A 23,628-nucleotide genomic window follows, 5' to 3' on the forward strand; every position below is an offset into this window, starting at 1 on the left:
ACGTTTTCGATTTTATCTTATCGCCACGAGCTTACCAAAAAAATTGCATATGACAAATTGTAACGTTACAATTTTTCCATATCACTTTGGCGCTGTTTACAGAGATCGAATATGTGTGCGAGCTATGTGACGATCCGAAGCGGAAATCGCGACAAATTTAAATCTGTTTTCATAAATTAGAAATATGTCATAATAATATGTTTATTTACGCATCGTTAGGAAATGAAAAAAAGTCTAAATAATATTCGTATACTATCGCCACGCGTGTGACCGACAGAGACGGAAAATCACTGCTTCTAATCCCCATAAAAATAATAATAATAATAATAATACCATGTGCATGAGTCATCACGTGTCTGATTCATGGTGAACCACACGGCACACGTTTTATCGTGCTCGGCGGCGGCGGGCGCTACGTCATCTTGATGGTTTTCAAAACCCGACATGGCCTGAATAACACAGCGCGGATGACGATACAAAACCGTCATTGCAATGTTTTACCTACCTACGACCTACCTATACCTATGCCGTTTTATAAGAAAAATATGATAATTATCGCGATGATGTGTGCGTGATTCCCGGCGTTTCACCGTATTACACTCCAGGCCACGGATATATTATATTATTTATTACAATAATATGGTATATTAGTATATTACCATCTGAAGCTCATATTATGCGTATTACTTGCTTACATCTCATCGCCGTAGGGTTACCATACTTAAATTTATTTACAATAATGGACAGTTTTTGAATAATTTTTATGGGAATAATCGTACCACTCCTCCTCGGTCAACCGCACGAGTTCTAACACATTATTTTTTCGTAACTAGAATACCACACACAATGGTCACCATTCACCACTCTATGACACACGTTTGTAAGGCAAAAACGAACTCAATGTTACAAATCAAAATTTGTACAGAGTAACCGACAAAATTATCAATATGCGATAATAAGTGATATAAAAATTGTCCCGACGGAACAGAAAAACAATGAACGTAATCATATTACCAATAATATTTTCGCCAGCAAATTGAAGCTGAGAAAATAATTTTGAAATACATTTCAAAAGTCAACCACATAATCTACTTGATTATTATATAATATATCAAAACAATATTATTTCTCTACTAGAAATGTTTAGTAAAAGACAAATTATTAATATAAATTGTTGAAGGTTGATTCCGGGACAATTGCAGTCCCGAAACACTTTATCGGGACAACGGGACGTTATATTCAAAACCGGTACACAACTACAGTAGGTACCGAGCAAACCGCGACGTATATGGCAACCCTATACGGCTATAATACTCATCGGCCGTTATTATTGTCGACCACATCCCGTTTAGGCAGGATTAATAGGACACCACACACGCACTCCGGTTTTCTCTGTCTTACAGTAAGCACATAATGCATGGGTGGAAATGGAAATCTGATACAATTATTAGTGGAGGGTTAAGTAATATTTTTAAGTGTCTATCTACACATGGACAAAAAAAATTGCTTTAAAATAACAGTTACAGTTGTATAACAGATAAAATTACGAAAATACTGAAGTTTTTGAGGTTTTTAGTTTTTTGGATGACAGTATACCTACATTTTTTATTTTAATCCCAAAGCAGAAAATTTTCCTGTTCATTTCAATGTAAATATAGAAAATGAGGAAGTCGCTCTGTTGTATAATAGTAGATTTTTACGAGTTATTGTAGTTACTCATTGTGCTCACTGTTTGCTTAAATTGAATTAAATGATTCCAACCCGGAAACTGCGTGGCATCCTATATTTCTAAAGATATACATTAATTATTTATATAAGATTCATTTAGAATTTAGAAATCTATTTTTAATAGATGTATATCATTGTATTGAAATAATGTTCGCATACAGGTTTATAAAATCGCATATTATATTACCTATATATTAACTATCAAAATATTCTATCATTATTATTGTTATAAACTTAACTCATAAGTTATTAGACCAACATACATATAGAATGGCGAAATGGCGTAAATAAGATCATGGTATACCTAAATGGCTTAAATTTGTTAACTATTTTGAATATTTCATAGTTTATGGAAAATAATAAAGTACGTGAAAACGTAATATGAAAAGTTTCAAATTCCTAAAGGCTACAACATTAAGATTTTTTATAATTACAAAATAATAACTAAAATTGTTATTTTCGTTTACATATTATCCAATTTATAGGAGGGTCACTGGGTGGATTTTAATATATTATTAATATATAAATATTTAATAATATTTATAATAAATAAATCTGTATTTTCGATATGTTTAAATATACATATATATAAAGTATACCTACGTCCTACATAAGTACATAGTTCCTCCATAATATAATATCTATAGGTTTTTAAAGTATACAACTTATAAGGAACCTTGTATTATACATTTTAAGCTTTTTGAATAATCATACAACTATTTTATTAATATTTATAGGATAAAATTAAAAATCAAAAACTGCAAAATGCTTACAAATACCTTAAAATTAGTCGAAATATTTTGAATATATTGTGTATAGAAAATGATAAGTTAAGTAATACAGTGGAATGTTTCAAGTTTCTATAGTTAATAGTTAATACCTTTTAATATTGACGAAATGACTAAATTTTTTGAGGAGAAATCGTTACATAGTCTATACGTTTGAATTAGTTTTACGTACAATGATGTGTCATGTGTAGTGATGGGCAAATTCCCAGGAATATAGTTTCGAATATAATACATTTTTTAAACATTGATCATAGATTTCAGTTTTAAATTAAACTTATAGTTGTAAATAATCCAAATGACAGCTCTTTATTGATATTATGTCAGTTTAGATATTTGTTCTTTATAAAAAAGTTATTAAGTAACGATAATTAATTTTTTTTAAATCTGTACAATGGTCAATGATCACAAAATAAACGATCTAACTTTCATTTATCCATATTGAAAAAATAAAAACAAACATACTGAAATTGAAATACTGAATAACTTTTACTTATATACATATACCTAATGAACAACATATATTTATATATAACTATAGGTACTTCAGTCTCTTTATTAATAAAAATAAAAGCAAAACTGTACTCTTATTTAATACTTTTATAATAATAATGTATTATGATTTATGACTTATGGTAAAAAAAGGAAAAACAATTAATAAAGTATCCAAACTACTACTTTGTATTGAAATACGTTGTAAAAATAATCATAACTAGGTACTAAATAACTTTTTATTTATACATGTAATGAATAAAATAATAATATGCGTTACAAGTAACGTTACTTTTTTATCATTGTAAACGGTTATAATTTTTTTTGAACCTTATTCAATTCATATGATTCAATTATATTATGTATATATTTTACAATCATAGACCTAGTTATAATAGACCTATTATGTACAAATGTGCAATCTGCAGTAAGTCATTAATCATAATTAATTTTAATTATATTTTATTTTTAAACCGAAATCTTTTCTTTTTGCTAATAAAGCGATAACTTTAATCCTGGATTGTTATCGGAATCGAAAATGAATATAATTGATTTTTAATTTTTCTGAAATATCCCAACGGATTGTAATACATTCAAAACTATTATTTTAATAACGTGGAAAACAACGCGTTAGTGCGTTATTTCATAGAAATTACTTAAAAAAAAACTAAAAAGTAATTTTCCTACAATTGCGTTATTTTAAGTAAAATGTATTCAAATTACTGCTGAGTTACCCTGTAATTGCATTACAACTCACAATAATTTGTAATTTGCGTTACGTTACTACCCAACACAGAACACTGCAGGTCATTAGCTACATGCCTACATGTTTCGTGTTTGTTATGACGTATTACTTATCATATTTTACTGTTATATATTGATATATTGGAAACATTACGATGTAGGTACCTACTATAACCGTCATCGGAGAATTCGTATTCCGGAAGTAGCCCATGATATATCTATAATAATATTATATTGATATTACCTATATAAGTGTACTGTACAGTGTATACACATTACCCACGTAGCGTGTGTGTCTCGTTCACCCGTCTGTTTTTGTTTGTTAATCCATTAGGTAGGCTATCTATTATATTACTATAATAATATATTATACGCATTACATTAAACAATTTATAGGTACATCCCGGTATTGGGGAAACATGGCCGCGCACGTTTTACGAGTGTTTTCTGTCCGTATAATTTAAAAACGTGCTCGTAATATAATGTAGGCATACCTATTCTCGGAAACATCTTGAAGAGTTTCGCATTCCTTCGTCTGGTCATTTTTCGATATTGTGTAACTCTTGACGATTTTTTTACGACGGCGACAATTCTCGAAACATATACGTGCATTGCGTGCACGTGGGTACCTACTATATGGTATTTAGGTATACCTTATTATGACTATATTATGACTATACTTTATTATGTACTTAGGTACCTAAGCCTAGCCCAAACCAAGTTTATTTTTTAATAATTTTGTCTTAACTTGCGTAATGAACTTTAAAAAGAATACATTGAAATATGTTAAAACTTAAAACCATGTTAGTACTTTAGTAGATATTATATTTACCCATATAAATATTAATTATGGTTAAAGTTATAAATACATTGACCATTTTTTTCACGCTGTTGATCACGCTATTAATTAAACTGGTAAAGCTACTGTGCAATGATTTTAAACAAAATAACCAAATATATATTTTTTGATTTAATAATTTAGTATCATAAACTGTAGGGACAATGAATATCAAGTAAGAAGAATGTTTAACAAAATATAAATACCAAATAATAATAATATAAATTATTATTCAAAACATTAAATTTAAAGTTGCTTCTATAAAATAATATGTACCTATTGTTAAATATTATGACGTGTGTGTTAACTTTTATAACTTGACGTTCTTAAGGTTGGTCGTTGACTTTTAGACTTTATAAACTAACTCAAGTAAAATGTTTTTCATTAAATAGGCAACGCGTTTAACTCCTAGCTAACCGTGTAATATAATAATATAATATAATATAATATACGTTCATAATATAATAGCTTTAGAAAACATGGTTGGTATTATTAACAGTTTTTTTAGCATGAAACTAACCGACAACAAATATACGGGGACCAGTTAAATTTTCTAAACTTGTATAAGTACTCGTTTTATCATCGGTTCTCGTACCGCGTGACTATTTTATTTTTATATTGTGTATAAATAATAATTACAGCAGCATTGCAAGAACCCTGGCTGAGTAGAATTTGTTTTTTAAATAAAGATATATTTACTAAACACTAACAAAATTGTATTTATAAACAAGTAAAGGATACTTTTACAAGGTACATGTTTACGCCATGTGTTTTGTTTATTGTTTTTTTTTTTGTTTCTACCGGAGTACCTATATATAGTATATACGTTCCAGGTGTCCTGACCACAGGAGGGACGAAATATTTCATTGCATGCGATGACCTCCTGCTGCAGTGTTCCATACACTCATCATCAAGACCTGGCACCATCCACAATCCACATAGTAGTAAACGGGTTTTACTTTCGAAATCTGAAAGTGGTTTGACGTCGACAAGTTTGGTATTGTTCATTTTAAAATAATAAAACCAGTAAAAATTAACAGTTTTCAAAAATATAAAACTGCTATGCCTATATAATCAATTATATATTATATTATCAAAATATGACCGCCGATTTTTGCAAACATCATCAAAAGTTTTATATCTAACTTTTTGAGATCTGGACAGTCTAGACACTATTATAGAAGTCACAAAATTGCAGCTTGTGGACGAAATTTATATGGCCCGCACACCAGAAATTATTTTTTAAATTAATTTTTTTGGTGGTAAATTAAATTAAGTTTTCAGTAATTTTCAAAACATTTTGATTATGATTTTACTTTTTTTTTTAGATAAAAGTGTTCATTAAATTTTAATGGCCCCCGAAAACATCGTTTGTTCTTATGTGGATCTCTATAACTATATTAAATGGTGATCCCAGATACCGGAATTATTCAATATTGAATGGTTTATAGAATTATCAATTTTTAAATAAATAAAAATATTTAAAAATATTTTGTTCAAAATTATTTTAGTTTTTGTTACGTTTGCTGTCAAAATAATGAACCTAGGCTACTATACCAATTTATGATCAGGATTCAGGTTAACCAGTTGGTCTAATGTAAGTTCTTACACAATTATACGAGACCTAGCAGGTAAGAAAATCATATAATTGTTAGTTCCTATACGGTAAAAAAAAATATTATTATAAATATATTATAATTATTACTATTAATATAATAATATATTTTTGTATACATTGAAATATCATAATAGGACATTTCATTTTTATAGTTCAATACCTAATTGTTAAAAATATATACCTACTATATTTCATGTAATACTATAAGTTATCGAACTGATGATAGGTAATTTCTTAAAAAAATTAAAATATCATAATATTTTTTTTTAAGCATTTAGTGCAAATATTGACATATACGTAAAAACCACAAAAGTGTTCAAATTATTTTGAGTTAGAAATTCATAAAAATGTTTCTTTTTTTATCTAAGATTTTAATAGCGATTTTCAATTAACGAATACTTAACCGTAAATACTTTTACTATTTACTATGTTAATTTTAGAACAATTCACAAATGTACACAATTATAAGCTAGAAACGATGTTGGATGGCTTGAAACATAAAGCCCCTTATTTGTGTTTTTGGTATTACCACAACGATTCATTTAAATGTATTATTTTCTGAAAAAAAAAAAAAAAATGTATTATTACTTATGACACCCCTCCCCCCCCCCCCCATTGAAAATTCCTGGGCTCACCACTGCGTGTAGGAACTAACATAGTAACATACCTACGTAACTTTTTTTATCGTGTAGGAATTTACACATCTCGTATGTAGGAATAACGTATGTAATTTTTACCGGTACTCTCGTGTATTAACTTACAATTCCCCTGCAACCAGTTTACCAGTGTAAATCTATATTTGTAGGTACCTACCTACTAACATGCTAGGTACTCATAATATAATATATTAGGGCATTATTATAGGAACCTATTATTATTTAATTATTACTCCAAAATCTAGAATCAAACGCCCTCAATATAAATTATATAACAATTAAGAAATGCTTTGTATTTTTATCAAATAAATAAATAAAAACGATCGTAACAATATGTAGTAGGCACCTATTGTACTCATTACCCATACTCATTAGTTAGGTCGTAGGTACCTATTATAAAAATAAATGAATCATTATAATTTATAATATTTTTTCCTCCGATATAACACTTTATAATTGAAATACCTAAATAATAGTAGGTACAACATAATACTACGTCATGTATAATTCATTAAAATGAGGAGGGAAATTACGTTATAATAAATTGAACCGTTTACAATTTAGAATTAAACAATGATATATTTCTATTATGTGTAATATTAAAATAATAAGTATAAAAAAACAATTAGTAAACACAAATTATTACTTATATTGTTTTATTTATTATTGAATTCGGTTTACTTCTGTGCTCTGGGTAAAAATTACCTCAGACAAATAACATTCAGCAAAAGTAACAATAAATAATTTATGGGCTAATGGCTTATTAGTTATTAGTTATATTATTGTCATAACTATAGCTGGTTTGTATTCAATATGCTTTTACTAAGACTTGGTAAACGTTATTCACATGATTATAAATAAAATAGAAGTATAAAAAATAGCTTTTTTTTTTCTATTAACATATTTAATTTTTAATATAATATTATGTTATATATTATTATCAACATTAAATTAATTTGGATTTTATATTTTCTAGATAATTTGTTCAATCATTTATAATTAATTAAATACTGAACTGTATTACATTTCCATAATATTTATTTTCATTAAATAATAAAATGATAATTTTAATAGCATGCAGCAAGCTGATAATGTTTATTGATACTATACATTAATTATATATATAATAATTAAAATATGAGACATAAAAGTCACATATGACACATATTTTTAATAAATGTCAATGTTGATAAATACTATTTTGTGTATTACATGATAGTTAAAAATAATCAATTAGTAGATTGTATTGTGTTAGAAACTATACTATAATTAAATCTAAATGCCCAACATATGGAATTTATCATTCAAATTGAGTTACTATATATTTAGTTGCGAGTTAACTGTGAGTAAAAAAAGTTTTTTATAGCTGGCTTTATAAAACCTAACGAAACTTATTGACTAACGATGGAGAATCATAGATCGAAAAACAAAACAAAAAAAAATTCTTACAAATACAAAACTGATTGATAAAGCTATAATAAAATATTAATGAATATTTAATTGCATATTTGCATTTAATATTATATAGAAAATGGAATTGACCTTTTTTATTTTTGACATCAGATTGACCTTCTAGAAAAATGTTTATGATTTATATGAGTCATAACTCTTGACATTTATAAATTGATATACTTTTAAAACTTATTATCTAAATGACAGTATGTTCAACTATTTGAGTGTAATTATATAATTTAAAATTCGTATAATTTGCTTACAAATTTCAATCATAGACATTCAAATAATAACTAAACATACATGCGTTTGAAGCAGCAGCAGTGCCTATTTAAAATTAATTAATCAATTAGAAGTAATTCCGCATCGCACAATAACAATATTCTAAGCAACTCGTACCTTTTTATGGGGTTTTTAAGGTCAAATCCAGTACAGTCTTAACGCATTGTTATAGGCATAATCATAACATATGATGATATTATAGGTTAATATAAGTAATAACTATTGCGTTTTATTGATTCTACAGATTATTATATTGGTTTACTGGTACTAGGTAGATCAGTAGTTCTACCGTGACCTAAAACTCCATATTAAAATGTTTTAGATTCTGATTGAAGCGATGAATTTAGGTATTGAATGAAGTTTACATAGAAAAATGAAATTTGGTTCTGTCATCACCTTGTAGAGCAGACAAATTATTGAACCTTCAATATTGAGGGTCGTTTCTGTTACAAAATTGAATATAGTTGGTACCTACTGCGGGAACTCAAAAGTCAAAAATAAAATACTCTTCAAAGTAAAATATGGTAAAACGAAATATTTTACAGTTAAAAGATGAATGATCGTAGAGGTTATACAGAAATTCTTACCAATTATTTATATTATAATTTTCTAGACATGTTATAATTTCGTTATAGCCTATAGGCTATAGGTATCTAGGTACATAAATATTTTTGGGTACTTTACGGTTATTAGAAACAGTTATTATTTTATATTATAAAAACGACGGAGTCACTCACTCGCTCAGACATTTTGAATCAAAAATATCCATCGCTTTGCTACCTATGTAAAACCATATAACCAGTTCTCGGAGTAAACTAACTTAACCTTACCTCAATGCTCGAAACCTACCCAAAGTGATTTCACATGGAAAATCGAGATATTTTTTCGATTTAAATTGTCCAAGCGAGGGGGTAACCCGAGAGGGCTTATAATATGTACCTACTATGCTGGAAGTCACAATAACCGAAAGTACCAATAATTTTTGTTTGTGAGAAAAACGAAACGTAAATCCAGTAGCCACATAAATTACCTATTGGCTATTTATGAGAGTTTCCAGTTCAAATTTTGACGAAATTGGATAATATTCAAATGTAAAATAACGTTTCACCTTCTAACAATTTTAGACTCTGAGCGATATGTGTTTTTTTTTATTTTATTTTTATTTTTGTGTCTGTCATCACCTTTTAGGACAGTAAAAGTGCTTGGATTTTCTTAAACAGTAACTTTTCTGATACGAAAGTGAATTTAGTTGGTACTTTGGGGGGTCAAAAGTATAAATTTCCCAGTAGTTTTCAAACGCGACGTAAAAACAAAAGAAAAATTAAGGAAAAACGGGAATTTGGTTTTTGGTGTAACTCTAAAACAAATGACCATAGGGACATGAAATTTTGACTGAATGTTTATAATTATCCTTAGTCACAGTTTTTATTTATAAACATTTAAAATTAAAATTTTGACAAAATACGGAAAAATCACGAAAATTAGCAAATTATTTTGAGTTGAGAATTCATAAAAAATTTTCTTTTTAAATCTAAGATTTGAAAATTTAATATAAGATTACTCATAAGTTTGTCTACCTTTATCAAAAAAAAAAAATGTCTACAAGAAACTTAAATTAAATTTTTATGAGCGTCTGAAATTTATATTTTTACAACATTTGATATTCACTCGATTTCTCATGTAACAATTTTCTTATTTTATTGTAATTAAAAAACGAATGACTGTGGATACTTGAAAATTTCACTGAATATTTAAATTAGCATTTTCTATACACCATAAAATGTTGAAAATATTTTGACTCTTTTTGAGCTGTTTACGGACATTGTCAGTTTTCAATTTTTTTAGTTTTATTTTCTATAAATATCAATAAAATTTTATTTGTTGGGTAAAAAAGCGTGAAAATTTAATATAAGGCTCCTGATATATCGTTCTAATAGCAGTTAAAAAATATTAAAAATACATAGGCACAAATTTTTTTATAAGCATTTAAAGTTCAAATGTTGACAACATTCATCAAATTTATAATTTAATAATTATTTTGTAGTTAAAAATGTATAAAATGTTTAACTTTTATGGCTAAGGATTGAAAATTTAAAACAAGGTTCCACGTAAATAGGTTATAATATATAAACTACTTTATTCACAATAATATCATCAAATATAGTTGGTAATATACTAATATCATAGGCTGACTGACCGTTTTCGCTCAGAATCGTTTTTCTTATACAATGATATTATATCATTGAATTCAAATTTAACACCATCCATTACAGTGACCCACTTGTAACCTACTGTGCAGCAGATCGACATCCACTTACCCACCTTTTTGTTATTTAATTTTAATTTACAATATTATTTATGATAGAAACTTGAAACCTAATACTTAAATTGTCATTTTCTACACATACTACAATTCACAAAATAATATATAGTCATATAGACTATTATAGACTATATACCTAGACTTTTTTCATTTATAGAGTTTTTTAATGTTGATAAAAAAAAATTATGCTCGGTTAAAAAGCTTAAAAATGTAATACAAGAATACTTAGTATAATACAAAACATCTGATGCACGACTTTTGTTTGGAAACATTTAAACTTCAAAGTTCAAATTTTGATTAAATTTAATATTCAAATTAAAATTAACGATTTAGTTAATTTGTTGCTGTTAAAAATAATATAAATCGTCTTGAAATTTTTATTTAAAATAAATTTCAAATTTCAAAATATTCAAACTAATTTTAAGTTATTTTTACCATTACCTTAATCACACCTTTTTATTGTACACTGTAGGCAGTATTGGCAGTATTATCATATTGAACTTAAAACTTATAAGTTGATAATAATAGTATATTAGACACTAGTTATACCTATATGATACATTGATAACTATTACCTATATGATTATCATATATTTATATTAAAATAAATAAAAATGTAGTTAAAAATAAAATAAAATTAGTTCAACATACTGTATTACTATAACAGACAAATAAATTACTAATAGTAATATAAATTAATTATAAATTAAAATCTTTAGAAATATACGTATCTACTCTCATAATCGATTTCGTATGCAATGATTTATCATTAAATTGAAATCTAACACATTCATTACAGTGACTAACACAATAGCGAGGGCACTCTGTACCTAATATACAGCCAGACTGACTCTTCAGGCTTTTTTTATACTGATATTTTTGCTGAGTACTATATTTGCTGTAATTGGGAACTAATATTGAATTCACAAGTACATTTATATCTAGTGCAAAAAATATGATTCAAATAATAATTATACATTTATAAATTATCAAGTACCTATGCAGAACCATAGTTGGTAGGTAGATACAAAGAATTAAAAGTAATAAAATAAATATACCAATTTATATGATATTTATTTCTTTCTACTTTTTTGAAATTTATTGTACTTTCAAACTTTTCAAAATTTGATTTTAAAATTTTGTATATGAAGAATTTTAAAATGTTATTAATATTGATCTAAAAAAAATAATTTATAAATTTAGGAAAGTCATTATTGAGGAAACTTTTCGGTGAATACCTTTTTAGATTTTTTTCGAATAACCAGGTTATAGTTAACAAAATTGACAAAACGTTGATATTTTAAGACTAAAAAAAAGTAATATAATTAATTATCTTTTGGCGTGTTATTGACATATTATTATGTGCACGTGCGGAAACGCTTTACTATTTCTTTTACATTTCATTCATACCCTCTAGAGCTATTATAGCTATAATGATCACTTACTACGTACACATTTACACAACACGCTCACACAAACTTATAAATTGCCTTAAAAACGGTCCTTTCGAATCCAATGATAATGCCTGCTGCTGAAAATTATAGGTATCATATTTTTTATTATTAATAATGTATCTATACGAGATATTTCGTATATTTGTTACTAATAAGCTAACCAACCTAATATTTTTTTCGCAATGAAACGATAGGGCCGTGTGAATTATTTTTATTATACTTTGGTGAATACTTGGGTACGCAATACTTATCAAGATCATAAATTAATAAAATATGTTTATAAAAATGAATATAGCCCGAGAAGTTTCCGAAAAACCACCCATACTACAATAGTGTCAATCAAAGAAATTATCTTCGAAATTCTAATTTTTAAGAACTCTTTAAAAGCGTTAGAGAATATTTAATATTCATTGATAAAAAATCTCGAAGAACTTTATTTAAAACAATGATTCTGTATAAAACAATATCATAAAACGTACACGCACGCAGAACTTGGAACTAACGAAAGCCACAACTATTATTATTTGTCGACGGAACAAGTAATCGATGAGTAGTCGACAAGTAATCGACGAGTAGTCAACAAGTAATCGACGGATTCAAAAGTGATCCAAAGAAACTATATTAATTATTTTCTATTTTAACTTTAAGTCAAAATAGAAAATTTGTTCCCATCGCTGAGTTACATTCTTACTTTTAGTAAGGACAGTTAGGTCGGAAAATATGTAGGTAACAGACAACAGTTGATACCGTGTTTGTTAATTTCGAAACAGCTATACATAATACCATACAATATGTCTGTGGTCGTCACATGTTTCAGTTAGAGGTTGCATATTCTATTTATGTTTTTCAGTACCTTTCCATCGAAAATGTAGGCTATATTTAATAAAAAATATTGATAGGACAACAAATTGCTGTAAAAATCTAAATACAAAGCTAAATAAAGAATGTACAAAATATGCACATCGTCTTGATATATTATGTATAAATATTATATTCTACTTCATGATGACATTGAATAGTATGTACTTAATAATTAAATTACACTAAGTTTTGAAGTAGAAACACAAGAAAATACTTACCACTAAATAAGACAAAAATAACCGATACCAGTAAAATCGTATTAGAGACTATGTTAATGGCATATAGGCGTGTCTACAGTGGTAGCCTATATAGGGCTGCCCCGGCAATTTTCGAAAGGATTCGGTTAACCGAGTTTTATGTCATATATAGGTTACAACTTTTATTAAAAAAAAAAAATTCTTGGATGCATTATTATAATAAATTAATATTTACTTATAAAGATATGTTCAACACAATTAGGTAGAACCTATTTTTATTTTTTATTTTTTTGGGTAACCCGCGGCAACATAGGCCATTGGGTGTGGGGGAGGGCACTGTAGGTTTTTTTAATTGGGTAGGTTGGTACACGTGTGTTTTGGCAGAATTTATAATAGGGCACCCGTAGGTTTCAGCCGTGCCCCGGGTGGGGGATGGCGGCACTTGTTCTCCGGACACCGTGTCTTGCCCGGAGAAAAATGCCACCCGCGGCCGAGGTATCGAATTCGGGTCGGCCACTCCGTCCCCCTATTTTTATTTTGTTAATAACATGTATTGGAAAAGTGATTTCGTGAATTCGGAAAAACCTATATTATAAAGACTAAGATAAGGGACGGCACCTATTATTGTTTTTTTTTTTTTTTGATTTGTAGCTAGGTGGTGTAAACCAGGAGGGCTGTATCGATGAAAATATTTCTGGAGTTAAATTTAAAATTGGTAGGTACTGAAAATACTGTAGGGTATTAATTGAAAATAGATAATAGTATAATACATTAATACAGACTTTTTTTAAAATTATATAAATATTTCATAGGGAGAGGGGCTTTAAAAAAATTCAGCCTTGAATGTATAGGGATTTTTTTGGTTTATTAAGGTAGCGTCGGTCATTATCTAGGCTTCTGCTGCAGATTAAGTCTAGTCACGCCTATGGTTAGGTAATGGGACACTTACACTAGGTATTTAACTTACTATTTGAAGAAAGTTTGCTTTAAATTCACACTGACAATTAAATTTTAACTTTTAACTTTCTAATAATATTTGACCAGTTGCCTCCCATTCCAACTATGTATATGTTCTAATGTACTACGTAACATAAACATATTTATTTAATGGTTTATTATAATAGTTATTTTTCCCCCGATATTTTGATTAGAAAATAAAAAAATGTTTTTATATAATATTGTTGACCAACAAAGGGTTATTGAATAAAATATAAATCATAAGAAAAAAAATTGGGTGAGTGGGTAACGCTTTGCTGTATATTAGGTATCTAGAGAGTGGAGAGTCACTGAAATGGATGTGTTAAATTTGAATTCAATTATCATTGCATACGAAAACAGACTATAATATCGAAGTCTGTCAGACTATAATATTTCTAAGTAAATTGTATGTTATTATTGTGATAAAAGTATTTTTTTTTTACAATAAGGCATTAGTACTAAAGTTAAATTAATTTTTTCTAAACAAATTGCATCCTGATTCCAATGTGACTGCACTTCCCCTCGTAATGCACATTAGATTGCCTAGTCTATAAAGTATAAGGTGCAGTGAGTTGGAATCCCGACGGTACAATAATTCATGCGCCAAAAATAAATGGCTCCTGGACATCACCGAGTTGTCCTTCGCAGTCTAAGTGTAATAGCCCATATTTCCGTAAATACATTTATATATACAGAGTGAAAAAAAGGATGGTCTCTCATATAATATTCATACTCAGTACCTAAACCCACCCATATGGCATATAACAAAGAAATATTACTAACATAAACACACTGTATATTGCGTAGTAAGCATAAAGATGCATAATGCATGATATCATTGAGTATATATACTAAATAAGTAATAAGTATAGTAATATATACTTAATGACAATATACACGATCCCAACAAATCATTGGTTCCAATCTTCAAAAAACAACATGGTTTTATATTTGTATGTAATTTAAAACCTGTAGGACTGTATCATTTTAGAATTCTATTCATATTTCACGCTGGGTTCTTTTAAATTTAAATTTAAGTGTAAATGTGCTTACTGTTTAACACATTTTGTTATTGAAAAAATAAAATACTCAAACATTTAAAAATTATAAAAAATCACGATATTTCTACTTATAAGTGATGATTGGTGAATATTATATATATATATAAGATTTATATTCTACAACTAGGTTATTCTAAATATCTATTACATTTTAATAACAGTGTAAACTGAAATTATGGTATAAATGTACCTATAATACACCAGTACTAGTAGGTAAGTAGGAAAGTATTTTTGTAAAAAAGTTATAATATAAGAGTATAAATCGAAAAGGTTAAAATTCATGATTATCATACAATAATAAGTGTATGTATTAAATACTAATACATAATAAATAATAACTAATGAGTACTTAGTAAGACAGTAAGTAGGGGCTATGAATCGGGGCTTCAAGGGCTCGTATATATTGATGTCTTTATACGGGAGACTAAATAAACATGGTACATTGTTACCCATACCAATATTATTATTACCTAATTAGTACCTAATTAGGTAATACGACATTATTAGTTTTTATCTATAAGAATAGATACCAAATTTTTTGTAAATATATCTTTTTTTCTAATATTATTATACTCTATGAACTTATGACTACTTGTATAAACAATATTTGGATATTATAAAAATTCAAAATTAACTTAAATTGGAATATTAAAAATAATATAAGTTGATTTTAAGTTAACGTAGATACAAATAAATTAAGTTAAAGGAACACATTGACGGACAATCATGAAAAAGTACTGTCAGGGGACACTTTTGAATTCATATGTAATAGTAGGTACTGCTATAGCAGTTCTCGAAAACCGACCAAAAATGGACACTGCTGCTACAGCAGTGGTTTTTTTAATATGAGTATCATATGAGAGACCAAGTCACTTTATCATATACATGATAAAGTGACATTAGGCACTGACAAAATAAAGCAAACATAATTTAAAACAATTATTGATTATTTCTTTTATAAAATCGAATAATAAAATTGATTAATTTAGGCATGCTTTTTATAATTATTTATAATCCTTACTGTCCGTTAATGTGTTTAGTCAATTAAAACAGTGAACTAGTAAATTAAGTTAATAAGTTGAAAATAACTTAACTTTTAACTTATTAACTCGTTAATGCCCAGCCTTGCCTTTTAGGACAGTTAAAATGCTTAGATTATCTTCAACTTTCAGCAAGCAAAGCTTTTATGTTCAGATTTGGATGAAATTACATAATATTAAATAACCAAGAATAACGATTTTAGTTATTTTGTTATAATTGTATAATATTAATTCAACTTACTAGCTACCGTATTAATAATAAGTAATAACAATATAAATATTATATTATAAAATACACTGACAAATCGTCTCTGCTCAGAATCGTTTTTCGTATACAATAATATTATATCATTGAATTCAAATTTAATACCATCCATTATACAGTGAACCTGATTGTAACCTACTGTACAGCAGAGCAAAATTCATTTATCCGCTTTTTTTGATTGAATTAAGGAATTTCATATTAGAACAGGTCAAGTAAGTAATGCGAAAGTTGGCATCATAAAATTGTTTATAATTTAAAATTAATTTATAATTTTTATCAGTCTTATTTATAAATATTACATTTAATAAAAATAAAATAAAAAAAAGCGGGTATGTGGATGTCGCTCTGCTGTACAGTAGGTTACAAGTGGGTCAATGTATAATGTTGAATTCAGTGATATAATATCATTGTATAAAAAAACGATTCTGAGCGGAGACGGTTTGTCAGTCTGGATATTTTATATTGTTATTATTTATTATAGACAATAAGTTGAATTGATATTATAATATTATTATTTTTTATTCGTTTCTATGGCGATATACAAAGCGTTAGAAATTAAAATCCCATTTTTAGCGGTTTTTTGTAATTTGTTGGTGGTTCTTCCCGTGGCATTAAATAACTATTGAGAAAATCGTAAAATGAACTCTTTAAAGTACCATCTTGGTCCAATTTTCTAAAAGATAAGATACTATATGTTGAAATCAAAGCCCTCCTTCTGTTAGAAATTTTGTATACAGGATAAAAAAAATAAATAAATAAATAAAATAAATACCATTGTAATTTTTAATTATTGAAAATCTACTAACTATATACATTTATACTGTACATTGTAATCAGTGGTGTATATAGGGGAGATACCCCTAGGCTAGAGCCCACAGTGAAATTGCAGGTTCAATTAAAGCATCGCAAGTATAATGTATATCTACACGATTACATTGTTTACAGTTTTTCACCATGATTAATTTAGCCGGTTGATTAAAATCGTTTTAAGGAATCATATAGGAAATGTCAGATTGTCAGGACTTGCTTTGATTACTTTGATGTTAAATTTGTAGTAAGATAACATTAAAATATATATATGAAACTGTCAGTATTTTTTAAAAAAGAATTAAAAAATCAATTTTACATAATAATTATAAAATTCAATTGTGCAATTTTTATTTGTATTGTATATGTTATGAATTTATGATTATAACCACCCAGCTCCCTAAAAAATGTAAAATTATGGGTATGTCAGTTGTGCTATGCTTGACTTGTGATAAATTGGCCCATAGTGAAAATAATTCGTATATACGCCACTGATTGTAATAGCCAGTAGGTATTGTAAAAAGTAGGTAGGTACCTACAATGTTTAAATGTTTGTTAGTTGAAGCTTTTACTCAGCAATATATATATACCTATAGGTACTTAATACATAATAGGTACATTGTACGTTGACGGTACCTAATTACGAGCTACAAAGTCTCATGGGGAACAAAACAAATTCGTAGGTACTACCTATAGAAAATTTCGTTAAATAGAAGTTCGTTATATGGAAGTTTCACTCTACCTATTGTACACTTTGTAAAATTATTATATGACAAATTATTGTGACTGATTAAAACTATATTTGCTTACATTGTTTTATGAACAAAAATATAACGACATAGGTAGGTACCTTTTATATATACCTAACATTATTTTTATTTTATATTTTATAAATATGCCTATTTATACTATTATGTAAAGAGGAGTTGTTAGTTACTGTTGTTGAGGGTAATCTCTGGAACTACAGAACCGATTTCGAAAAATCTTCAATTAATAGAAAGCCACATTCTTTGTGAGTGTCATAGGCTAATTTAAAAAGGAAATTGATCACCCCCGGTAGGTGCTCAAACAGTAATTTTGAGATTTACGATAGACATTTTAGTTTATTAATGGTTGCTATGGGTTATAGGATTATAGGTTAATTTGCCATGTTTGTTGATTTGTATTATTATTTTTTATTATCTTTTGTCAATATATATATATATATATATATATATATATAAACTAATGTTTGTGGATAGATTAGACCTCTAGGAAGAAGATAGGTTAATTTAAAAAGGGTTAAATTTGGTTTTTTTTTATTCATTGGATTTTAGTACGGTTTGGTTAGGATAGGATTTTGTATTAATTGATTAGGTGTATTAATCCACTGTAGGTGGAATTAAGTAAAAACGATAAAACTTTGGTAGAACTTTGATACTTTAGAGTTAAATCATACTCTTACGTACAAACAGCACGGGGTCCCCTACTGATAATGTGCTGCTGTGAATCAGAATTTTTATTTCGGGCAACGGCAAAGTTAAGATAAATTTTGAACACCATACACCGAATATTAAATAAAAACTGTACAAAGTTTGAGTCATATAGAGTTGGTACATTTAACGGACAACGAAGTGCACGGGATCAGCTAGTAACTTATAAATGATTTCAGAGTTATATAGGTAGGTATTAGCCAGTAGATTGTATAGATACCTACATAAGTTATGTACTACTATAGTAGTACTACATATATTATGTCGACTTTTTATCTAAATATTCTCATTTAGAGATGATCTATATTATGTAATTTTGGACTTCAATTGTTATAAAAATAAATTAAATATAAAATATGTAAACACGCGTCTAATATTAACATAAAAATACTATTTGATAGGTACACATTATAAATATTATATCCTTGACTATAATGTATTCAAACATGTTAAAAATATCGATGACAATATTATAAAGCTTGTATGGCAGTTTCACTGTATTGTCAGTTTGTCCAATATATTATCGAAATATACGTTAAAATTTACAATCTGGATAAATTTCACTACCTATCTTAACATTCAGTTCAACAATAACTTATACTCATACTCGCAATTTGAGATTTTAAATTGGGAGGGCTAAATTTTTTTAAGCGCAATACTGATTATTAATATTCTATTAAAAAAAATCAATGTCACACGCGTAAAAATTACCATTAGTAATGTTAAAATTAGAGCCTAAATTGGCTGATAAATTGGGCCGACGTCGATCGTCGATCAAATTCGGCGAGCGATATACGCCATGCGGGTAATAGTTATAACTTTAGTGACTTCAGCTTGACAGAAGAAGGGTGGGGAGACTTATAAGGATGCTTGTATTACATTTTTAAATCTTATATTTAAAAAGAAAAATTTTATGAATTTCTAACTTAAAATAATTTGCACATCTTCATGATTTTTACGTTTTTTTTTATCAAAATCCAAACTTTTAATGCTCATAAAAAAAAATTGTGACTAGGTATTTTTAATATTTTCTACTGCCATTGTAACAATATATTAAAAGTCTTATATAAAATTTCCAAACTTTTTGACCCAACGCGAATACAGTTTTATTGACATTTATAGAGAAAAAACCTAAAAAAAAAATGGAAACTGAAAATGTTCGTAAACCGTTCAAAACAAGTCAAAAATCAAAATATTTTGAAAAGCTTATGGTGTATGGAAAATACTAATATAATCATTCAGTCATCATTTCTGTGTCTACGGTAATTTGTTTTAAAGTTACACCAAAAACCAAAATCAATTTTATCAAAAACCGATTTTGCGTAAAAATTCCTGGTTATCCTTAAATTTTTTATTTTTTGAAAAAATTCTACTCCTGAATCTTCATTACTTATTAACTGCTATTATAATAACTTATGAGAAAACTTGTATTACATTTTAAAAAATATTGATCCAAAAAAAATTTTATCGACATTTTTATAAAAAAAAAAATATTGAAAATGTATATAAATATTAAATAGCTAAAAATTAGTCAAAATATTTTGAACATTTTATCATTTGCCTATATAAAATGATAAAATAAACGCTTGGTGAACATTTTAAGTATCTATGGTTATTCGTTTTTGAATAAATTACAACAAATAAGGAAAATATTGAACACCAAATGGCAAACGGGCTTATAAGAGGGTTTCTTGTTCATGGAGTTAATTGAGCATAATGGGCGCATGCCCATCTATGCATGTAATAACTTGTTAAACAGCACTTGTAGAATAGTGCTCATCTGAATATAATATAGGACATGGAATAATTGTATTATTATTGGGATATTTCACTGACATTATTATATTTTGTATTTAGAATATGTTGTTTGATCATTGGAACTACATTTTATTCAATAGGTAGGTACCTACTGTAACAACTATTTTACTTTTTAGATATAAATATTAATAATAAAGTATTTTTTTACTCTTATATTAATTCATTCATTATTGCTACTCGATTGATTACCGTGTGGCTTGCAACAATGGCACTGTAAGTACATTAGACTAAACAATAAATATAAACTAGGTATACATAAGTGTACCTAGTAAAACCTAAAATAAAAACCTAAAATATTTTTCAAAAATCATATTTATATTATTATACATCATTGTTATATAATCATATTATACTATTATTATATAACTATTAATAAAAGTAAACAATTATTTGAAAAATTGAACAATACATAAAATATGTCTTTATTAAATATATAATAAATAAAAATATGAGATTACAATGTTGGACGGGACATATATTATATTACAAAATATAATTAATTAATTAAATTAGTTTTGTTCCACAAATAGTATACTTTTCTAACAAACTATGAGGGTACGTAACTATAAACATTAACAGGTAGGTATGCCTTATGGTTGAAGTTATTACCTACCTACCTATATCATAATACTTATAATGGTAATATGGTATGATATGTCATATAACTATAGTCTACAATATTATTACAAATTAAATCAGCAAAGATAACGTCTAATGTAAATGTATAAATATATTTATATTGTTATACACGTAAAGATTGCACAATATTTGTATACTACTATATTATTGTATGTAAGTTTATAAGTAAAACATTATGCCCGTGAAAAAAGTACAGATATTATTATATTCATATCACTAAATACAAAATAGTAATAGTGCAAAGCTGAATAAAATGGCAAATGTTCAATTTACATGTGTGCATTTATTAATGTAGAAAAAATTATTTTATTAACAAATAAAATTGATTGTTACATACCACTACTTTAACAACAACGTGTATAAATATAATTAGTTATTACAATTTTTAATGAATAATGAACACAATATTCAGTTCTAATATTTTCTTTCAAAAAAAAAATTAATTGTTTTAATTATTTGCAACATACAAGAAAAAAAAATAAGTTTATTGGTAAAATAATTAATTTTTAAATTAAAAATTATGTATACCTATACAGTTTGGGTTGACAAGAAAAATAAAAAATTGTATTATTTAATTATAAATATCCAATAGGTTATTAGCAGTTTATTTTTAATTCATATACCTACTAGTTACAAAATTACAAAATTTGAAATAAGTTACCATATTTAAACTTTAAGAAATTACCAACTGAATTCAGAACTATTAAATTAATAATGAACGGTTTTTTTATCCAACCAAAACAACACCCACCTAAACTTTCTAACCTGTAAGCTTATACAATTTTAAAAGCACACTTCACTCAATCTCCAATTATAAAGCACTTTACCATTCTGAGTGAAGCTCAATTTTTTGGTAGTTTTATTGTTTTATTAAACAAAAAACTAAGCCAATTTTAAAAAATCACACTTGCATAAAATTTATAAAAATAGAAAAAAAATTACAAGTATTTTTTTTTTACTAAATCAGTTAAGTATGTACATAATCTAAAATAGTAAATTAAATATGGTATTTTAAAATGTTAACGGTTTTTAAATCAAACTTATGAGATATTTGTATATTATATAATATAATTCCAAATTGTTGATTTATTTACTATACAACCATACAAAAGTGAAATTTACATTTGATGGAAAAAAAATATAATGAATTTAATTAATGCAGTGTGTATTATTATAAAAATTGCCAATATTAAAAAAATAAAATTGTCAATTATAATAGTTAAAAAAAAGGACGGAATTCACAATCATAATAAATCAATGCTATGATTAGTTGCAGGAACTTAACAATAACCAAGTAATCAAATTAATTGGTAAATACAATTGTATGCTTAGTTGATAATATAAACTAAATTAACACAAAATGATGCTATTATAATCTTTAGTCGATACATTATATTTTTTAACTTATGATTGTATAGTGTTTTGTGATCAAGGTATGAAAAAGGTTATACATCTTAAATGTATTCTACCAACTCTTTTAAAAACAATAGGGATGAAACACTTTTTAATCTTAATATACCCAATTCACAGGCACCCATTGATGTTCATTAGATATGATTTCCAAGGCTTCAACAACTTTACGGAATGTCATATCAAAATCTTCATTAACTATGACTTGGTCTATGTACTTTTCGTACATACGTTGTAAACAAGCGCTTTCTTCCAATGATTTCTTTACGTCATCTTCCTAAAATATTTTAATGAAATTTAAAAAAAATTCTATATTTTATTTACTAAATGTTTTTATAACTTAAATATTTATTATTTGATTATTTTAACACGTCCTGAAAAAATATTTCTTTTCAACCATGAAAAGCCTAGGCAGTTTCATAGAGTAGGTAAAATACTAAAAAGTTTTATAATTTTTCAATGAGATTATGATATGACATATTAAATATTGAATGTATTGAATGTATGGTACACATTTAATCATATAAATATTTGTCTATGATTTAAATCATTTACTATTAGAACTAAAGAGTTTTGGTTAATATGCAGTCAATAAATCAACTTACATTAACCAATTAATGAATAAAATGTATTTTATTATTTTACCATCTTAAAGATTAAACTTGAGTTGAAAATGCATTAGAATTTACAATTACAAATATGATAAAA

The 23,628-nt window shown here is 26.8% G+C and overlaps 1 protein-coding gene across 1 annotated transcript in view; it reads right to left on the bottom strand.

Moving 5' to 3' along the window:
• Positions 1-21,257: 21,257 nt before the first annotated feature.
• The window catches only part of LOC132934606 (protein PALS2), a 28,563-nt gene continuing 26,192 nt past the window's right edge, over positions 21,258-23,628 (bottom strand). The window contains exon 12 of the mRNA XM_061000940.1: positions 21,258-23,197. Within this exon, the coding sequence (XP_060856923.1) occupies positions 23,021-23,197 (177 nt within the window). The 3' untranslated portion in view covers positions 21,258-23,020. The remainder of the gene's footprint in view (positions 23,198-23,628) is intronic.

The sequence above is a fragment of the Metopolophium dirhodum genome, chromosome 1 (genome assembly GCF_019925205.1).
Source record: "Metopolophium dirhodum isolate CAU chromosome 1, ASM1992520v1, whole genome shotgun sequence".
Taxonomy (NCBI): Eukaryota; Metazoa; Arthropoda; class Insecta; order Hemiptera; family Aphididae; genus Metopolophium; species Metopolophium dirhodum.